This window comes from Alligator sinensis, unplaced genomic scaffold (genome assembly GCF_000455745.1).
Source record: "Alligator sinensis unplaced genomic scaffold, ASM45574v1 scaffold312_2, whole genome shotgun sequence".
Classification (NCBI taxonomy): domain Eukaryota; kingdom Metazoa; phylum Chordata; order Crocodylia; family Alligatoridae; genus Alligator; species Alligator sinensis.
Window position 1 is genome coordinate 1261046 of NW_005842274.1, and position 20170 is coordinate 1281215.

The 20170-nt window shown below is 43.5% G+C and overlaps 1 protein-coding gene across 1 annotated transcript in view; it reads left to right on the forward strand.

Moving 5' to 3' along the window:
- Positions 1-20170, forward strand: part of ANOS1 (anosmin 1) — a gene marked incomplete at its 5' end in the record, with an annotated part of 214153 nt that overhangs the window by 19353 nt on the left and 174630 nt on the right. Inside the window, one exon of the mRNA XM_025209259.1 lies at positions 16889-16936. Within this exon, the coding sequence (XP_025065044.1) occupies positions 16889-16936 (48 nt within the window). The remainder of the gene's footprint in view (positions 1-16888; positions 16937-20170) is intronic.

The following is a 20170-nucleotide window of genomic DNA, read 5'->3' on the forward strand; positions in this document are numbered from 1 at the left end:
CCAGGCACATAATGCTTCCCATGGCTGTTCGGTACGGGATAAAAAAAAATGTATACTATATGAGATTAGTCCAAGTGCAGTGGGCCAAAGAGATTGTTGAGGACAGCAAAGCAGCCACAGCCAGGGACAGTGGAGGAAGGCATGGAATAGAGAGTTCTTCACCTCCTCCTCACATGAAGGGCATGCCAGCAACACCAGCTGGTCTAAATGGTGGGACCAAGGTGCCTGTGGCCATGGCCCCATGCAGCAGTCAGCACTGGAGGTCACCAGTTCTCTTGGTAAATAGGTAGTTTATACAGGGTGTACCAGACTGGGTCATGGTGTTAGTGTTGCTGCTACTAGATGTCATTTCCAGATCACGTCAGGGTGCTTGAGGACATGGGCATGATGTCCAAATACACAGTGCCTTGCCAGACAGGATCTAAAAGCAAACCCCACCACTGTTCTTGCTGGGCATAGGGAGGGACAGCAGTGTCACTGGGGCCACCATTGTTGTTGATGACCAAATAAAAACAATGGGGGTCTAGCAAGATGCCATCGATGTGGGCTCAACATGCATAGAGGTGGCCCTCCAGGGCAGCAAGTGCATTTGTGGGAAGAAGGGCAGTTTTCACTTTAGCCAAGAGGCATGAAGCAAAGTGGACAGAATGCAAAGTCATCCCATCAGGCAGGGCTCTTGCTGAGAGCTAGGTGGACCAAGCTGAGTCAGTGAGGGTAGATCAGCTTGGTGGTATGCGACCAGACCAAGGAAGCAATGAGTCTTCTAGGGGTGTAGCTCTGGAACTTCTGCAGCAGCTCTGGAAATTGTGAGTACCTGCCATTGGTCTCAGTTGGAAATAGTCTCCCCAAGCTCAGGAGAGGCTATGGTAGCAGTTCAGCGCTGCTCAGTATGTGTCTGTACTCCAGATACTACATGAATCCTTTGCAGGAGTGGGGTAATTAGCCCCCCACTCATGACTGGAACTGGGTGTTCTTGCCATGAGTTCTGGGATCCTCTAAAAATGTATATGCAGATGATGCTCAGGGCAACATGGTCTGACTCCACCACATGGAGGGTGGGGCCAGACTAATCATATCTGATGGTGTTAGAGAGGTGGCAACAGAGGGATTCTGGGTGAACTACATAGAGCTCTGTTTGGTTTGCTAGACATTTAAGACTGGTGAAGAAACAGGAATCATTGGAAATGGGAAAGAAAGGCATAGCTCAGTTGTGGGAGTGAAGAGGAAGTAAAAATGTGTACAATTCAAGTGGCTCACCATGACTTGAAAAAGAGCTGGTACTAAGGAAGACTGAGCACAATGGGCACACCATATATCTTATTCAAATGGTATGCATAAACATCCTTGTGGGAGGTTCCCATCCATATGTTTGCCTAATATGGGTCATGTGTTTTATAGTCCTGTTCAGTGTTGGTTGCATTTAATTAACTTCATAGCTGGTTTCCATTACTGAGAACATGCTGCTTTTGGCAGCAGTTTAATGATAAACAATGCATTTAATGAGGTTTCTTTGTATGCAATTGTAAGATGAGGGTCTTTTCCCCCCTACTGATTGGGGACAAAACCCTAGTCTTGTATTTGAGTGAATACGGTAATTTTTAACCTGTGGTATCAGTCTTCTGATGGCATGATATGTAGTATGAGAGCTGAAGATACTTTGAATTCATCTTAATTTTCTGTGTTTTGTATGATTGAGCACATACATTCATTTTTATGTATGTTTACTTGCATGTTTGGGTTAAGGAAATGGGAAGAAAATGTTCCAGTTCTACATATGAAAGTTGGTTCAGTGAATTCCATACCTAACTGTTAACATTTTCTAGACAGTTTTAAAATGTTCTGGGCCATGCAGAGGTTTATACTTAAAAATAGCTTTGATGACTAACCCATTACACATTTTCCACTAGTTAGAACCCATATGACGTCAAATTTATTTTTTTCTTCCTTTTACCTGATGCCAGAAACACTTGACACATGATGGACTGTCAGTAAATGATTTTTCTGTATACCAGTTGCACCTCTGGTGACAAAACATGCATTACTGACAATTGTTTTACTCATGACTGGCAGGGCTGGCTTTTTCCTTTTTATAGCGTGTCCTTCATTAGCCAATGGTCAGACTATTTTCAGGGAGGCTGACACATGAAAACCATTCCCTTCTGACTTATGAAAAGTTTTATCGTAAAACAATGAGGATAAATATTAATTTACTCGTTAATTTTCAACCACTGAAAATTAATAAAATAGAGGAACCTTGGTAGCTGCTTCTGTAGTTGCCATTTTAATTTTGTTTTGTTATTGGCTTTGAATTCTGAAACAATTCATATTTAAGGAATCTTTCCAAGTTTGGCTTCTAGTTTTATTCCTAAAGTAATTGTTTTTTGAATTTGAGCAAAATGTTTTGAGTCAGAAGTATATGAGAACAAGGGAAAAAATACTACTTTCCTAGTGACCAAAAAAAAAAAAAAATTAAAAACAAACTGGAAAACCAGCTAAGGTGCTGAAATATGCTCTCTGCAGTCTACAGTGTGGGAGCAAGAAGGGAGATAAAGGGCTTTGTCTTGCCAACAGGAAAAATATGAGTCATAAATTAAGCCCTCTTCTTTGGATTCAGGGAAGCGGGGGCTAGGACCTGAAGTGGTATAGGGATTGAGAAGTGGTACAGGGATTGAGAGGTACATGCCACCTGTGAGCATTTGGTTTAGAAACAGTATTTATACCTTGCCTTTTCTGGATCTGCTGATCAAAAGGAAGGTCATTTTTATTCATCTTGCTGACAGACCTGGTAGCGTGTATAAGGTTAGATTCATACTGCAACTTGGTTGGTGTCCAGTGGAGATACTTGTTCCATGGGGGCTGAGTTCCCTAATAAAGCTGTATTGCAAACAGGCTTTCAGTGAAGCCCTTAAGAATACTGGTAAGAGGAGACTGGAGACCCCAACATGATGGGGTAATGAGAGAACCTCCTTTTACTAGTATCTCATTAATCTCATGGGCTAGATACAATTTCATGGGATGGGGCCCAGTTTATTGCTAGGGTCAGAGGGGCAGCGGGAGGGATAATAGCAGCCCTCCCAAATAGGTAAGAATGATAAAGGAAAGCATGTACAATGCAGGTCAACAACTTACTACTGGGCTGTGTTTCTTGATGACTTGTGGTCTTATTAAACCACATACTTTTCTATTTTCCTTCATGGCTAGGAATGGGAGTATGGGTGGGAAGATGTAGTAATCAAAATTAGTCCTGGGAATAGCCTTCGCATGGAGAAATGTATATGATTCTTCTGGTGAAAACTGTTCTGGATATAGCTAAATTATGAGTTTTTGAAAATAGCACGTTCTATAGACACCTTTCTGTAGGCTGTCTTATAGGCAATGATATAGATTTCTATGCAGTTCAGAGTGAAGAGGGCTGTTTTGTATACATGGTTCAATAAGTTGTACCTTTATATCTCAGTCAACACAACTTGGACCAGTACTCATTAGTGTCTTGGATACTCCAGGCCGGTAAATGAAATGAATGAGGCAGGGTTCCTGTCAGAAAAAAACAGTGTGGTCATAAAATTAAAGCCTTCGTTGCAATGCACACATTGAGTGTGGACATATTTAAGTTGTGTAGACTGCTTTAATTTTGGCATATCATAATTTTATGGGTGTTGCAATTTTAGTAATATTCTTTCATCATAGGATTTTTATAGGGAAGATCATTTATATAAGTAAATGACTATATGAAAGTATTACTGTGTGTCCAAGTAGTTTATTTATATATCATATCCACTGTTTGTCCTTGGAGTAGTTTATTTATAGACTGTATTTACTGTTTGTCCTTGGAGACTATATAAGCCTTTTATAGCAATCATTTTCTTTAATGTCTGTAACACTCTAGGAAAATCTTAGGCCGGTTGGGAAATTGGTTAGAATTAGTATGTCCATCACTTTTCACAAAGTCTAGAAAATAAATTTTCAAGCTATTTCAGAAGAGATTTGGGACAGAGAATGATTGACAAAAGTTTTCTGCTGAGGGAGAAGCTGTTTTTAAAAGAAAATGAAAGAGAAAATACCCATCTTTTTTTTGGCAGGGTGATTTAGTGTTCTAAATCAATTTGAAATATTATTTTACATACCAGATGTCATCAATACAAATCCAGGCAGGGTAGATTGATTCTTTCCATCCTGAGGAGAGAAAAAATGAATTCTTGAAATTTATTTTGTTCATTTTTTAGATATTTTAATTGTGTATAATTGGTTGCTTAAGCATAATGGCATGAGTATAAATTCAGTTACTGCCAAAAGTGATTAATCAGATGCTAAATGGAAGGCTAATTCTAAGTTCTGAATTTTTAATATACAAATTGACAAATTTTAAATGGTGTATTTTCCTCATTATGAAGGAAACCTACATCAAAGTAGCTGGATTCTGGTATCTTCTACTGTGCGGACAGCATCATGGCAGTGGTTTAGCCAAAGAAGTCCAAAATAATTTTGACACATTTTCTTTGCAATATTTTATAAACCAGAAAACCTTTTACGCTTTAGAGATTGTAGTTCCCTCTAATACTATTTTTCTCTCTCCATGTTTTCTTTCTCTTTAGAAAAGAATTAAAATAAATTCAGGAATATTGCCTTAATTCCTACTCACTTGCCTATACATTATGACTCAGCATTTAAGTATATGCTAACAGACCAAAACGTAGTATATCTCAGTTACTATGTGCTATTTATTGTCATACATCTTCTCTTCATTTTAAAAGATAAGTGTAGGACTCACGGTACCCTTGCTTTGGATAGATCAGTTGCACGGAGTTAATGAAGGTGTTTATATATTCAGCATCTAATATGTTCTACTTAGCATACTAATGGATGAAGTTTAACAACACAGATTAAGGGTGACAATTTGCTTGCATTTATAGAGGCTTAGAATTAAATTATCTCAGAAATGGCTGAGTTGGGAGGGTAAGTTCATTCGTGTTATCCATAACGTGACCAAATACAAACTCATGGCAATAAAAGTTTTATGCTAAATCACCTTATCTTATGCTTTTTTACATTTTATAAAACATCTTTAAAATGTTTAATGCTGCAGGGGCATAAAATATTATCCAACACTGAATGCTGCCTGCACTGGGCCTACAGCCAGTGGAATTTTCTGAAGAGAATTTCACAATGTTGAGAAAAGATGGAAATATTTCTTGTGTGTTGTAGTATTTGTAGAGCAAATGTTTGAAAGTGGTTATAGGAGAAATGGATTAACAAGTAGAGTGGAGGTGAGTGCAATATATGATACATATACTTTATGCCATGTGTTTGCACTCAGTCTACCCCAAAGTGCCCAATATCTGTAATTACCTCCACTGTAATTGTACAACGCTAGACCACTTAGTACCATTTTCCCATTATATAATCAAATTTACTGTGCAGCCTTTATTATAACACATATTACATAATCCTTGAATATTACAGAGTTTTATGTCTATCTAGTTCAATGAATTATTCATGCTTTATTGGCATTACATATACATTGCTACATTTTGTAAAATGTAACTTGTTTTCACTTGTAATGAAATCTGTATTGTAGGTTACATTGTTTTAGGTCCATAATCCATGCATCTTTTTTGGTTAGTCACTCCATTCAATTCCCAATCAAATCCATAATATACCTTGCTTGCCTTTTTCATATGAGTAGATTTATTAAGTTCAATCAGAGTATTCACCTCAGTAAAGTAAGCAGGATTTGGCCTAATACATTTTAAATATGAGGTTATATATTCATTTTTAATACCTTCAAGTTTGAATTCCCACCCCGCTTGAGATTCTTTACTGGTATTCCTTATTGAAATATTGTTTTATTTCTAAATCTAAAAAAATATTTTGTAATATGACTCCAAAAATTATCGCGGTATAGTTTGTGAAGCCACAAGAAGGCAGTCATACCTCAGAGGTGCAGCACAAATTCAAAATGACTGCTTGTGCTCATTTGTTTTTACAGCTTGTGTTTATATAGTAATTTTTCTGTCCATTTTTAGTAGATGCTGTTGAAGAAAGGAGTAATGTAGTCCTTATTAAAGACCTAAATTAAACCATAACAGTATATGGTCTGTAACAAAGACTACTGATCTTCTATTCTTTCTTCAGTAATTAGGTTTGGATTTTGACAGCTGACTCTAGGAAACTATTAATTATGATGCCCAGCAGGAAAGATTGAAGTCTCTAGAGTATCTGTAGAGCTAGAGCTCGACTCTTCTTCAGGTTTAGTTATTTAGAAAAAAGAAAAGAAAAGATAAGTCATGAGTTTTATTTTGCTCGATTGTATCATTTTCATGAAACAGTTGAAACTTGAACAAGCACAATACGTTATAGAAATGGAGATTGATTTTGCTGATCATTCACAAGAACTGCATAGAAAAGATTAGTAAAAGGTCAGGAAGGATACTTTACTACTATTATATTCTTTCCCACATATTACAAAAACTAAACATAAATGCCATTGTAATTTGGGAATAAATGCATTGAAGATGATGGACTTGAATTAGTAAAATAGGAAAGCAATTCCTAAAACAATAATACACATCATAATTTACTTGACATCAATAATTTGAACTATATGGCCATGTCCAGACAAGTGCAGCCATGCCGGTATGTTCAGTTGTTCTCCAAGCTCCATGTTCAGTACTGCATATTCAGTTTTTCTCTACACTGAAAGGAAGCAGAAAAATGGCAAAAAACGTACAAAAAAACCTGGGGTGAAAAATGGCATGGCATACAGGTGGGGAGCACATGCTGCTCAAAAGCAGAGCTAAGCCACCCAGAACTGTGCTGCAGGAGCTGACCAGGCTCCATAAAGCAAAATCACTGCTTCTGTAGCCCCAGGAGGTCCACAGGACCCCAGGTAAGGCTGCTGGGACCAACCCAGTGCTGGCCCCATCCTTCCCTACTACCCTGGAATAACTTGCTGCGCAACAGAGTGTGCGTGGCACAGGTATTCCCCAGAGACAACTAGCGGCAGTGCAAGACACACTGCTGCTGGTTGTCCCCAGGGAACCAAACATCCATACCATGTGTGGACATGGCCTATAGGTGTGTCCACACATGCAGGCACATGCACATGCAACAGCTCAAATAGCAGTGGCACAAATTTGTGCTGGAGATTTGTGCCTCAGCCCACATGCCTGAACATGCACTTTGGTATGGGGCAAATTGTGCCACTTGGGGCAAAATGACCCTGCCCAGCTCCTTCTGGATCTTCAGCCAGGGGGAGCTAGAGGCCCAGCCAGTTGGTATCTGGGGACACTAGCCCCTTGTGCCAGCTGAACTGCTGAAGCAGCCCTAACCTAGAGTGGCTGCTGCACTCTCTACCCATTGCAGCAGTCTGGCAGTGGGGGCTGCTGTCTGCTTGTGACCTATGACAGCATCTATCCCATTGGATGAGTGACCCATGGCTGCATGCCTGCTGGACCCAGACAGGGGACCCAGACAGGGGACCCAGGCAGGGGACCCAGCCTGGACTGTGGTACAGGCACTGCAGCAGAGCCTCCAGCACCTCTGAGCCAGCTGCCAGTGGGACGTGGCTGCATAGTTGGCCTGCATGCAGCACTGCTGTCATGTCTTTTGGTGTCCCTGCTCTGCCATCTGGGCAGCTATCACACAGAAGATGTGCTCATTGCAATGGCCTGCTTTGAACTTCCAAAGCATGTCCTTCTGGCCCCAAATGGCCAGGAGATCAGCCACCTCATTTGCCCTATACCTGGGTCCCCAGTGCTGGCCTTGGGCAGGCTCCTCTGCCCAGGTCCCACCACTTGCCTCACCTGCAGGGATCCTGATATACGCTGTTTAAAAATTACAAATTCTCTGATAAAATAACCCAAATATTCAGTAAAATACCCCAAATCACTGTTCTTCTGTTATTAAAATGAAGCACTACTATATAAAGAGAGATCAGTTGGGCAATGATATATTTACAATTTTAAAGCAGTTTGGAAGCCTACCAGTGTCTCTATCATCACAATAAAATGAATTCTAAATATCTATACACGTTGACATTTGTTTCTGGATTTTTATCATAGAAAAATCAGAGCTGCCCCTGCCCCCTTCGCTCACCAGGATGTGGGGCACTGAGGAGCACTGGGATGCCAGTGCCCTGCCCCTGTCCTTGCTCATCACTCCCAACCCAGGGCCCCACCAGTGCCCCTGACTCTTGACCTGCAGCCCTTGCCTGCCCGCCCCCTTCACTCTCTCCCAGCAGCAGCTCCATCCCTGGGAAGCCCCTGACTGGGACTTAGGAACTGGGCTGGGCAAATCCTCTCACTTCCAGGCTGACCTCCCTCTTCACAGGTTGCTGTAGGTGGGTAAGGGGGCTCTAAGCCTGGCTCTGGCAGCCTCTCCTACCTGGAGTGTTGTAAGATTTGTGGTGGGATGTGGGGTTTGGGCTGGGGAAGGTATGTGGGGGTAAATGTGGGAGGGTTGTGGGGGTTTGTGGGTGGGTGTAGCGTTTATAGGAGATGAGGTTTGTTGGGGTGGGATTTGTGCAGCAATTTTGGGGGAATGTGGGGTTTGTGGGTGGATTGTGGGGAGTTTGTTGGGGTGGGGGGACTGTGTGGGGGTGGGTCCCCTGCCTCCCCCTCCCTGCACAGTGCACAGCAGCCCCTCCACAGCAGCAGATTCCAGCAGCAGGCTATCGGGGTGCTCATGGCCTGCTGTTGACAGAGCCCCCAGCATGGCACCAGGTGGGTCCAGCCTGCTGGTGCAAGCCTTCAGAGAAGACCAGGCCAGCTTGCTGCCACCTGGGGCTCCTGGCACTGCAGGCAGGAGCTGTGTTTCATCAGGTTGGGCCAGATCCTGCCTCCATGGAGCCAGGTTGGCTCAACCCCATGGTGTGCAGGACACATGGAGGCAGGAGCTGGCCCAACCCATTGGCGTGCGGCTCCTGCCTTCAGTGCCGGGAGCCCCGGGTGGCAGCTAAAGCCGGCTCAGTCCTGTGTGAACATGCGCGCCAGTGGGCTGGGCCAGCTTTGTGTGGCACATGAAGCACCCCCCCGCCGCGCCCCCCCGGTGTCATGCAGCACTGCGCACCACCGAGGAGCTCTGCCAGCAGTGGGCCACGAGTGCCCTGACAGCCTGCTGCTGGCTGTTGCAGGGGGGCTGTGCACGCTCCCCTCCCATACAGTCCTCCCACCCCTACATAGTTACCCCACACCCACAGTTCCGTTCACCCCTACGTCCCAGATTATGTGGGACAGAGCCTGGTCCAGGCCACTGCTGACAGCCTTGCCCCACTTCTATTTGCTCCAGCACTCTGAGGCAGCATGCTGGAGCAGCATGGGTATATGACAGGAATAGAGACACTCTGGTGGGTGCTAGAGCATCTCTTTGGAGGACCCAAACTTTGATTGCTTCAGGGTATGCTCCAGTTGTGTGCCCTGCGCCATTTTTTTCCTGCATTTTTTTTATACCATAATTTCCCAGTATCAAACTTAAGAGTCTGCGCTGCAAATACACAGTGCAGGGAACATTTTTTCCATGCAACATTTTGTGGCAACTGCTTTGAGATGCTACAACAGGTATATGCTCGCTCAATTGGATGTGGCCTATTTTTTCTTGAGCAAATAGATTTAGTTAGCAGTGTTAGTTACTCTACCCTTCCTTCTATTTTTTCCTGTCCTAGTACTATTAGCTACTTTAGCTGCCTACGTTGCATCTGTACTGATAGGATGCATGAAGTACTTTGTGCTTCAATTATATTTGCAGGCTGAAATTAAGAAATCATAATTTCATAACGTATTGTAACATGCGCCGGTGTCTTTAACATCACTAAATTGAAGTAGATAGAAAACCAAATAAAGTTTTCTTCAATATATATAACTGTGACATAAAAAGGGTTTCAGTTGAGGAATATACATATTTCATTTAAGTATGAAAGATCGCATGTTCTCTTGTTCAAAAAAATGGAGGCTTTTGGAACATGGGTTTCAAAATTTCTGGCTTGCTTGTTTTCTTACTGTGGCTTCTTGTTATGGACTGAAGAACTAGTTCCTGCAAGGCACCAGGGATTTATTCTTCTCAGTTCTTTCTGCTGTAGTTATCCATGTTTACACTGTTCCTGCATGCAAAGGGAAAATTAATACTATGGTAGTTTAATTTTATTTGTGGGTAAACTGCAGCAGTTTACCTTTCATCTAACATGGGGTAAAGCATGAACAAGGGCACTTGCTACAAAACAGCTGATGCATGATACATTTCCATCACCTTTTACCTCAGGGTAACTAGCTTATAACCAGGGATCCGGGTTTTCCATTTCCCATGGGAAAAATGGAGAAAACCATGGATTTTACCTTTCACTGGAAGCAAATGCAGATTTCTCATTTTACTGGAGAAACCCATAGATTTTGCAGTTTTGCAAAGGGCCCTCTGCAAGCTGGCAGAGTTCCAGCCTGCAAGGGGCTAGAAGGGAGCAGGAGGAGAGTGGTGAGGCAGGAGTTGCCATGTGCATGTATTGGCACATGGCCGTCAGGCAGCCTGGAGAGCAGATCCCCAGGTAAGTGGTGGGGGGAGGGATTTAGGCCCCCGTAGGCAGGGAGGGACTTGGGAATTGGGGCTGCTGCGCAGCTGGGCAGTGCCTGGGGCTTGGGGCCTGGGACTGCAATGCATGGCTGCAGGGCCCTGGTGGGGAGCAGGCAGGGCCACAGGTGCCTCATTGGGGGGGGGTCAAGGGGATGGGGCCGGCTCCCTACTGTGGTGCACACTTCTGAGGAGCAAGGGGGACCTGTGTCCCCCAGATTTGTGCATGGGGCAGGGGTGGGCTGCCCGTTATAGGTTCAGGCTCTCTCCGTGCTGCCCTCTCCTGGGGTCTCCGCATCCTGAAGTGTGCAACCTGATGCTGCAAAGAACAGCAGGGCTCTGCAGGAAAGCTGCTTGCTACTCCAAGCTCCACACTGCCCTGGTGACATGTCCCCTGGTTGCAACCCTGCGACACTGCTCCCGCTGTCCCTGTGTGTGCAGGGGATGCATCACCAAAGCAGTGTGGAGCTCGCAGCAGCAAGCAGTATTCCTGCATGGCCCCACTGTTCTTTGCAGTGCTGGGTTGCACACACCAGGCTGCAGAGGTCTCTGGGGAGGGCAGCAGGGTGGGAGCCCAAACCCATAGTGGGCAGCCTGCCCCTGCCCTGCACACCGATCTGGGGAGGGCATGGGTCCCCTCTTTTCCCCAGCCAGGATCTGGTCCCCTCTGCCTCAGTCCACAGTAGGCGAGGAGCTGCGATCTGATCTGATGTAGCAGCCACAGCCTCCTTCCAGGGGCAGGGGGCTGGTGCCATAGCCCTGGCAGGTGGAGGCCCCTTCCAGCAGGGCTGGCAGAGCAGGAGCTGTGGGTGGGGAGGCAAGGGGTACCAGCGGGGCTGGGCGGGGGGAGTCAATGGGGCAGAGAGTGAGGGTACCAACAGGGCCAGGGGGCTGTGGAGCAGCCTTTCATTTTAAACATGGACTGTGGAGTTTTTAAACAGAATTTGTGATTTTTTTTTATCAGGGAAAACTGGGCATCTTTAAGAGGAGGCTAGATGAACACCTTGCCGGGGTCGTTTGACCCCAGTACTCTTTCCTGCCATGGCAGGGGGTTGGACTTGATGATCTACTCAGGTCCCTTTCGACCCTACCGATTATGAAACTATGAAAAACTGCAGTTGACAGTTGTTTGTTCACTCCCCTAGCAAAATAGGAATGAAGGTAAAACATAACTGTGTGGAGAGAGAAAATCTTTCTTGGAAGCCAGTCTGAAATTGTGAAATGTACTCCTCCAAGACCTAAGCACCATCACAAACCTTGCTATCTTCTTCACTTTGCCTCCTGTATCACAAATTCAAAAACAACATTTGTGTTACTGTCACAGGGTGCTTGCCTGGGGTGACCCTTGAACACCCATCCTGGACAAAGCCCAGGGATCCTTATGACACTGTGAGCAGGGGAAGTCTCACAGAGCTGGAGCCTAACTGGGCTGTAGGGTGAGCATACCTCCCTCTGCTGGCTGCCTCCAGCTGATAGATGCCTGTGGCTCATAGATGATGTGGTGGCTGGGCGGAGGCATGCTCACTGGGCAGCCAATTGGGTGGCCTAGCCACTCAGCTGTGCTCAGCCAGTGCAGGCACACTGCATCCTCCCCGCCCCCACCAAAGGGTGAGCATATGTTCTGTTCACTCCCGATCTAACCTAGGTTGCTTAGAATAAAACACATAACTTAGATCAGTTCTGCCTTAGGCTTTTTGAATGTTTGTTTATACTGGACCAATACAGTGCTAGGATATATTGTAACCAGATGTTCCATTTGCATTATCTACCTAATCAGAAGAACTGTAGGTGACTTTGTGAAGTACAGGGTGCACACTGAGAAGACGTACTGTAAGAAAGCGTTTAGTGGTGTGTTCCCTCATGGAACCACTTAGGATAATTCCAGTCTGAAGATGATAGGGTGTGTGAAGTGGGTGCATCATGTGCCACTGTGGCACTCCCTAGCATCGCATATGGGTAGTGTGGATGTTTCCTTAAGTATTTTAGGACCAAGTCATTCAGGACATTGAAAGTAAGGACCGAGATGTTGACTTCCATTCCAGGTTCAATGGGAGGCTAGGATACAGGCAATCAGAAGATAAATGGGATGCATTTCTGAGGTGTTTTGTAGTATGTATAGTTTTCAAGGCATTATTGATTTAGTGCGTCTGAGATAGTTTGAAGGTATGACTAACTGAAATGCAATCATTGTTTGGCAGGATACAACAGAAAATTCTAACCAACTTGAGAGACTTGAAATATTATTCCTGGATGCAAGCCTCATACCTGGCTGTCTGAATATCAGTAACAATCACTTTGTATAATGTTACATGAAAAATACTTAATATTGAAGATGATCATTATTTGTCCACTGCCATTACAATCTATCAGATCACTGAATCTTGCTAATCAGATATGTTCTCTCTCTCTCTCTCTCTCTCTCTCTCTCTAATTTAAGAATTATTTATAACAGATCACATAGAAAGGCCAGAGATAGGTAATCAACTTTTATCTAAAGCAAAACTAGTCACTCATGTGGAGAAAAGCTCCAATCTTGCTTATGTGATTGAATGTCTAGGACTTCACAATCACCTAAAGCAGGGGTGCCCAATCCCTAGCCTGTGGGCCAGGCCTGGCTCCTAGAGCCATGTTATTTGGCCCACAGGGCTCCTTACAGATGTTTGGGGATTTCTGCAGGCTATGTCCCTCCATGCTAGAGTGGGTTCCTGCAGGGCAGTATGGGGCCTGATCCTGGCACATGGGGCTTGGGCAAGGGTGGTGTGGGGCCCCAGAGCCTGATCCTGGCATGTGCAGGCCAAGCAGGGACAGTATGGGATCCTGGAGCCGAATTCTAGCTTGGCAGAGGCAGCACAGAACCCCAGGGCCTGATGCTAGCTAGGCAGAGGTGGTGCAGGGCCTGATCCAGCCCATGGACCAGACTCACACCATTCATTTGGCCTGCAGGGCCAAAACCTTAAGCACCACTGGCCTGAACCAGTGATTTGCAACCAAGATACTGTGACATCCTAGGGTGTCTTGAGATCCTATCAGGGGTACAATGGGGTCCACACAGTATTAGCACTGTTAGGTGTATGTACCACTGCTTTTCAGGGCATGGAGTTGCCCTGTTATGCCACTGATTTGCAGTATTGTTTATCTAACATTGTCCCTGTTTGAAGTTTGCCTCGACAACAGCTATTGGTTCATCTAGTCAGTTGCTCTATTTCATGAGTAGGACAGGCTGTCATAGGAAGGGTTTATTTCTACACTTTCCTTTCATTTTTAGGTTGTCACTTTCAAAGAGGTAGTAGAGAATGTTTCGTAGCTTTGTCATCAGAGGTCAATTTTGAAGGACGAGAGATTGAATCAAATCTTGCAGAATGGAACAGGTTTTCAAAAACACTAATAGGAACATACATGTTGTCAGAGCTGATAAAACAGCATATTTTCTAGCACAGCCTCCTATCTCTAGTGATGCAGACATCATGTACCTGATGCTTAAAAAGAAGGCTCAGGAAACACCATGATGTACAGTTATGGACGTAGATAGCAATGACTGGGAGTCATTTTTTAAAGTAGCTTGCCTCCATAGCTAGTTTCTAGTTGCAGAGATGGTGGTGTCATACTTAACAAAAGCTCTTCTCTAAGACATTCCATATATGCATTATTCTTGACCTCTCCAGTGTTTTGCTTGCTTACAAACTGTCTGATCTGGTAAGGTGCTTAACACCTGCATGGCTTTAGTTTCCATGGCATCTTCTGTGATCATCACCTTGAAGGATCAGGTCAAAGACATTACTGGTTGAGTAACTGCATATTATAGCCTGCATTTAGAACAGTCTGAAATAAATCTGGTAAAATCACATATAGGCATTCTGTTTGACATCAATGTGACTACACTTTGATTCTCTAGAGATGCAGGGAATCTAGCTGTCCATTTGAAGGCTTGTAATTTTCAAATACTCTGAAAATAAAATACTATCTGGATGGGTTTTGCATGAAAAATAAATCTATTCTAGAAGTGATTTCTTTTCACATTAGCCATTTACACACAGAGAGGAATTAGGGCTTCACACAATATTGATCAAATAAAGTACTGAAAATTAGCTGTTTACTTTTAAAAACAGCATATGTATCACATTAGTTTCTTTGCAGCTGCTTTTACTAAATAATGCTTTTGTGCCTCTGAACTTAATATTTTTAGTTTAACACATATTGAATCTCAATAGGAAAATACACACATTCTTAGACATGAAAAATTACAGTGAATGTGAGGCTTAAATCTGTATATTTATTACTGTTGTTCCAAGCAAGAGGTATATTTCAAAAGCAGGAGTAGTTTATACTTCAATGGAAATAACTATGAAAGAAAGCAGCAAGTTGCTGCTTATCTGTTACTGCAATCATAGCTATTTCTGTCAGTCTTTATATGAACAAGAAAGGGGAAAGATATTGAAAGGAGCACAACATATTTCTATAACATTACTACTGGCTAAATGTGTAAAAGGAAATAAGTACAAGACTAGCACTAAGGGTAGTATTGAAGTATTTCCACTGCTATACGATATCTATCGCTATTCTAAAAATATTTCTATTTAAGTTTATTTTCAAGGGGTTGTGAATAACTTGTGTTTCACAAGTGTCGCAAACATTACCATTATTTTTGTGCCTACAGACACTGCAGTTAGTGAAATTGTAACATAATTACAAATAAAGATAAGATGGTCAAAATAGAGCAATGATTGTGGAGTACTAGGCCTAAATACAGACAGTCGAAAAGCCTGAGGCTGGACTGATTCACTCTTTTCAGGTTAGTGCAAACTGCACAGATTAAATTGAAACAGAAGTGAACAGACATTTATCTTTGATTCAGGAAATGCAGTTACATGCCTGCAGTGGCTCAAGCTGAAAGCCAGGGCTCTCTGGCTGTGTGTTCACTTCCTCTTCTTGCTGCCTCCAAGGTATTTGGGATTTGCAGTCCAGAATTACAGCAGCAGGACTGTGCAGGGTTGCTTATCTCTTCTTCTTACTGCTTCCAGATACCTCTGGGATTTTTAGTCCACAGTTGCAGCCAGCAGTAAGTTTGAGTAGGGGAAGGGGTGTTTAGCCCCACTCCCTGGTCCCAGATCCCAGCTGGGGTCTGCCTGGGGGGCCAGTCCCCACTATTGCAGACTGGGCCGCATCCCCAGCTGGGCTTCTCCGCCCCACCCCTTTTCAGCTAGCCCCCACTGCTCCAGCTAGAGGGGTGGAGTCATCCTTGTTCTCTGGAGCAGACAGCACAGCACAGCTCAGGGCTGCAAAATGCTGGAAGACTGTGATTTAACTTGAACCAGGAAGGGATTTGGGACAGAAGTTTCATAAACTGGTCTGATCCAAATCTGTTCAATCTGATACTACATTCAACCAGGTTCATCTTAAACCAGTTTCAGCCATTTGAAACTGGTTTATGTGCACTGCGCTTCTGTTCTGTTACAGGTTTAAACCGATTTCTGATATCTTAAACCGGTTTATGTGTAACTTCTGTCTCTAGCCCAGGAACTCAACTTTACATATATCACCCTCTTAACTGGTTTAGGTACCATGTTGTTCTGATACCTGTGTTCTAGTCCTGATTGTTGTTCCACCATGTTCCTGACATTTCTATCCCAGTAGCTATATCTCTGCATTCCAGGCCCCCCCCCCCCCCCCCCCCCCTTCCTTCTTTCCCCCCTGCCACACCCATCTTCCTTTCTGCCCATCCCCCTGCCACGACCATCGTCCATTCTGCCGTATCTAGTTCTTTCTTACTGAGCATGTCCAAATTTGTAATATCTTTATTGGACCAACTATATAGTTGGGAGGAAGTTTGATAAGCTTCTGGGCACAGATCACCCTTCTTTAGGTCTGGAGGAAAGGGTGCTTTGTGCCTGAAAGCTTGTCAAAATTCTCTCCCAACTATGAAGTTAGTTCAATAAAAGATATCACAAACAAAACCCTTGCCCTTTGTACATTTTCTGGACCATCACAGCTAACAACAATACTCCACCCGCACTACACATTCAAAATCACAGTCAGTGCAGATACAGTCCTTTCACTGAGTGTACTGCCTGACACTTGATGCCATCAACACTGGCTTCCTAATCTGTTTTCCTAATCTGACTCTCAATCACTCAGTCCAGATAGCCAAACACTATCTGGACTCTCCACACTGTGGGGTGATATACTTACCATTTTTTCTCCTCCTATGTGTTTTAACTGGTTCTTGAAATAGAGTCTTTGGAACTGCACTGGAAAGGGGATTCCAGCTAACAGTGGATAGCATGGTATGAACCACTGTTAAGGAAATAATATTTATGCATTTATGTTCTTTCTTTTTCAGAACAATGGTTCACTGGCTTGGTGCCAGAATCACAAGCAATGTTCAAAGGTATTTTTTTTTGCTTTAATTACACAATAGCTTTGGGTAAGGAGTGGGGGGTATTTGTTTGGTTATTTGGTTGTTTGGTTATTAGATGTTCTAATTTTAAGGTATCTTGACAAAATTTGTAAATGAGTTGACAGAATTTTATTTTTTGCTTACTGGAGACCAATAAGGCGCATGTTAGGGGTAGGTAAATCCTGAACTGGTGGATATCAGCACAGCTCTGTGGCTGTCAGTGGAATTATGTCTGTTTACACCAAATGAAAAAATGGTCTGTAACTTTTATTCAGTGCTTTTTGAAGAGAGGAAAGCAAAGTTGCGAATCTTGTGAAAGTGAAGCCAGTCTTGTTAAAGTATACCTCCAACAACCCTGAGGTGCTCCAACATTAGACTCTTCATTCCATCTGGACATTTAATATCCAGCGTAAGGCTGAATTTCTTTGACACAATTCTTTTACAAATCCCAGTGGCTGTACTGTTGCTCTTTCTCATGCTGACTCTTTGACCCCAAAAGCTTAGAGGGTAAGTGAGTTAATATCCAATTGATTCCACCGGACAAGAATCTTGCTAGGTTGCCTGGAGAGAAGCAACAATGCTACAGCAGCTTTAGAGGGTCAAAGTGGAACTGCAGGGTCTAATCAGTGACTGCTCTTTTCATAGACACACAATGGTAGATGAATCCATTCTCTGCCTTAGAAATTCACCTGAAAACTGTGAAGAATGCATAGTAAAGAACTGTGGAAAAAAGAGCCTCTAAATCTCCATGATGGTGGACTCCTGCAATAATTTAGGCTTTGTAATGTATAGCTATCTGTATTTACTGTTTATTCCATGATGGATTTGCCATAAATGGGGTCAAACCACAGTAGAATGATAATTGAATAGATTGCTGGATAAAGAGATGTATTGTTTAGTTTTCATAGCCAAGCTCGGTCTACCTCATGATGTCTAGACATTCCCATATGCAAAACATTTTGTGCATTACCAGCTTAATGTAATCTGCCTAAATGATACTAATATTTGGTGATTCCTAATATATATTATATCACCATTTCCTCAATAAGAATTTTAGATCAGTTATTTTCTAATCCAATTTTCTTTGAAGTTACTGGCATCTTTCCCATTGATAATATTGAAGGTAGGTTGATTGTCATACTAAGTGAAAACAAACAAAGAAAAAAGTATCTGTACTAGCAGTGTTTTAAACATGTTTTATTTATACATCTGTAAATTGCATGTGAGCAACAGCATGTCAGTATCAGAAGAAAGAGTGAAAATAATATCTAACAGTACATTTAACTTTCAGTACTTTGTCATCCTGAATTCTTAGGAAAATAAGTTCTATAGGATATCCTTACACAGTTAAATCTCACTATGCACGTAATAAAGATTTAATCAGAGTATGTGATGTATTATAATTAAATCACTTCTGAAAGAATATGCTGGGAAGTGGGGGGCTTGTGCATTCTTTAGGTCACTTTGTGCCACTTTTCACTTTAATTATCAAGGCTGATGCTATACCTCTGATATTCTTAGCAGCATATTTCAAAAATATACTTCCTCAAAGGATTTTGCTTGCATAATAAAGAAGGAATTTAACAGTGTCCAACATCTAAAGTAGGGCAGAGGTTAAATGAACATCTATTTGAACTACAACCAAGTTCATAGAAACCATACAAGTTATATCTGATCTAGAATGAATTTAAGGGGAAACTTTATATTGTATTTCTGTTTCAAAATGAATGAATGTTGCAAATTAAAAGTATTTGAAGATTGGAAACATAACCAGTATTAAAAACATATCTCATTGAATATAACTGTGCATGATAACTTGTTAGTCAGAAAGATAACACAACAGTAGGTTTGTCCTCTAAGAAGAAAATAATGAATTTTGCCAAAATCTTAATGGAGCTTAACAGCAGTCTATGTGAAGTATGGTAGTGTTTACAGCAGGGTATGATTCATGGTATTCTTGGCCAGTAGTTTCAAAGCAGTACAGACCTTTTTTATCCAACTCTCATTTGCTGCACTGAACATCTCTGTGATTGAGCTTAAGTGAACATTTTTTAATACTTCAGACTACAATTTTGAAAGCTCCTTCCCCAACCCTTGACTTCCACTATAATTTTCTGCCCAGAGTCCTTACAAAGACATATGGAATGGCTAACTATAGGCATGCATGATATCAACAGACATCCAACTACCTTATTTTAGAGTTGTACTCCTAAATTAAACACTGAAGGAAGTTAATTTGATACCATAACCATTTGCATCTAAACTGTGCAGAAGAAATTTGTCCAAAAAAATCATATCAGTGGCACAGGTGGTCTGGATATCACTGTAAGTGATCACGTGGATAATTCACTAATTCATTGTGCATGAGAGGGGAGGTGGAAGGCCCCCAAAGAGGCCCAGACCCCCTACCAATGTGCCTCAGCACTTACCTTAGGAGCTGGGATGGGCAGTAGCCAGGAGGCAATGCAAGCGCAGGCTCGGCAGTTCTGCAGCTGCCTGAGCCTGCATATCAGTGAAGGCTGGGGGTGTGGCTTCTGAGCAGCATGGGCTGCTCAAAAGGCATGGGGGGAGCAGCTAGAGGAAGGCTGGGAAGCCAGGAGTGGAACGCTGGCTGCGAGATGCCAGCTGCAGAACTGGCTGGCTCCGACTCCAAGTGCCTCATCAAGGAGCTAGACGCCTGCTGGAGGATCCCAACCAGGGAGGGAGAAGGCAGCTTCGGAGACTGGCAGGAGCAAGGGAGCCTCATGGAGGGGCCACCTCTATGTGGGATGCTGCTAGGGAGCCACAAGGCTCCAACCAGGGGCTTGGGCACTGTAGCTGGGGATGCCTCCTCCAGCTTGCAGGCACCCACGGACAGCCCTGCAGCAGGCAGAGCATGGGGGATCATGAGCCCCCAGAAGGAGGAAGGAGGGGAGGCCGACCGGAAGAACCAGGGCAACTGGACTGCAGGTCAGCCGGGTCCCAAGGAGGTGACACTAGGGGAATGTGTAGAAGCTGGGCACAGGACGATTGCCTGTATCCATTGTGCGGGCCAGGAGCGACCCGAGCCCTTTTCGCGCTGCACGCGGGCTGTGGCCAGCAGGCCGGGCACGCCGGGGCGGAGAGGGAAGGCCTTCGAGCTGGAATTAGGCACGGACGCGTAGTGGTAGTTTAAAAGATTGTTTACTTACACCGAGATGGCAGTGGTGTAGGCTGGAAAGCTTGATTAAGTTGCAGTTACAGACA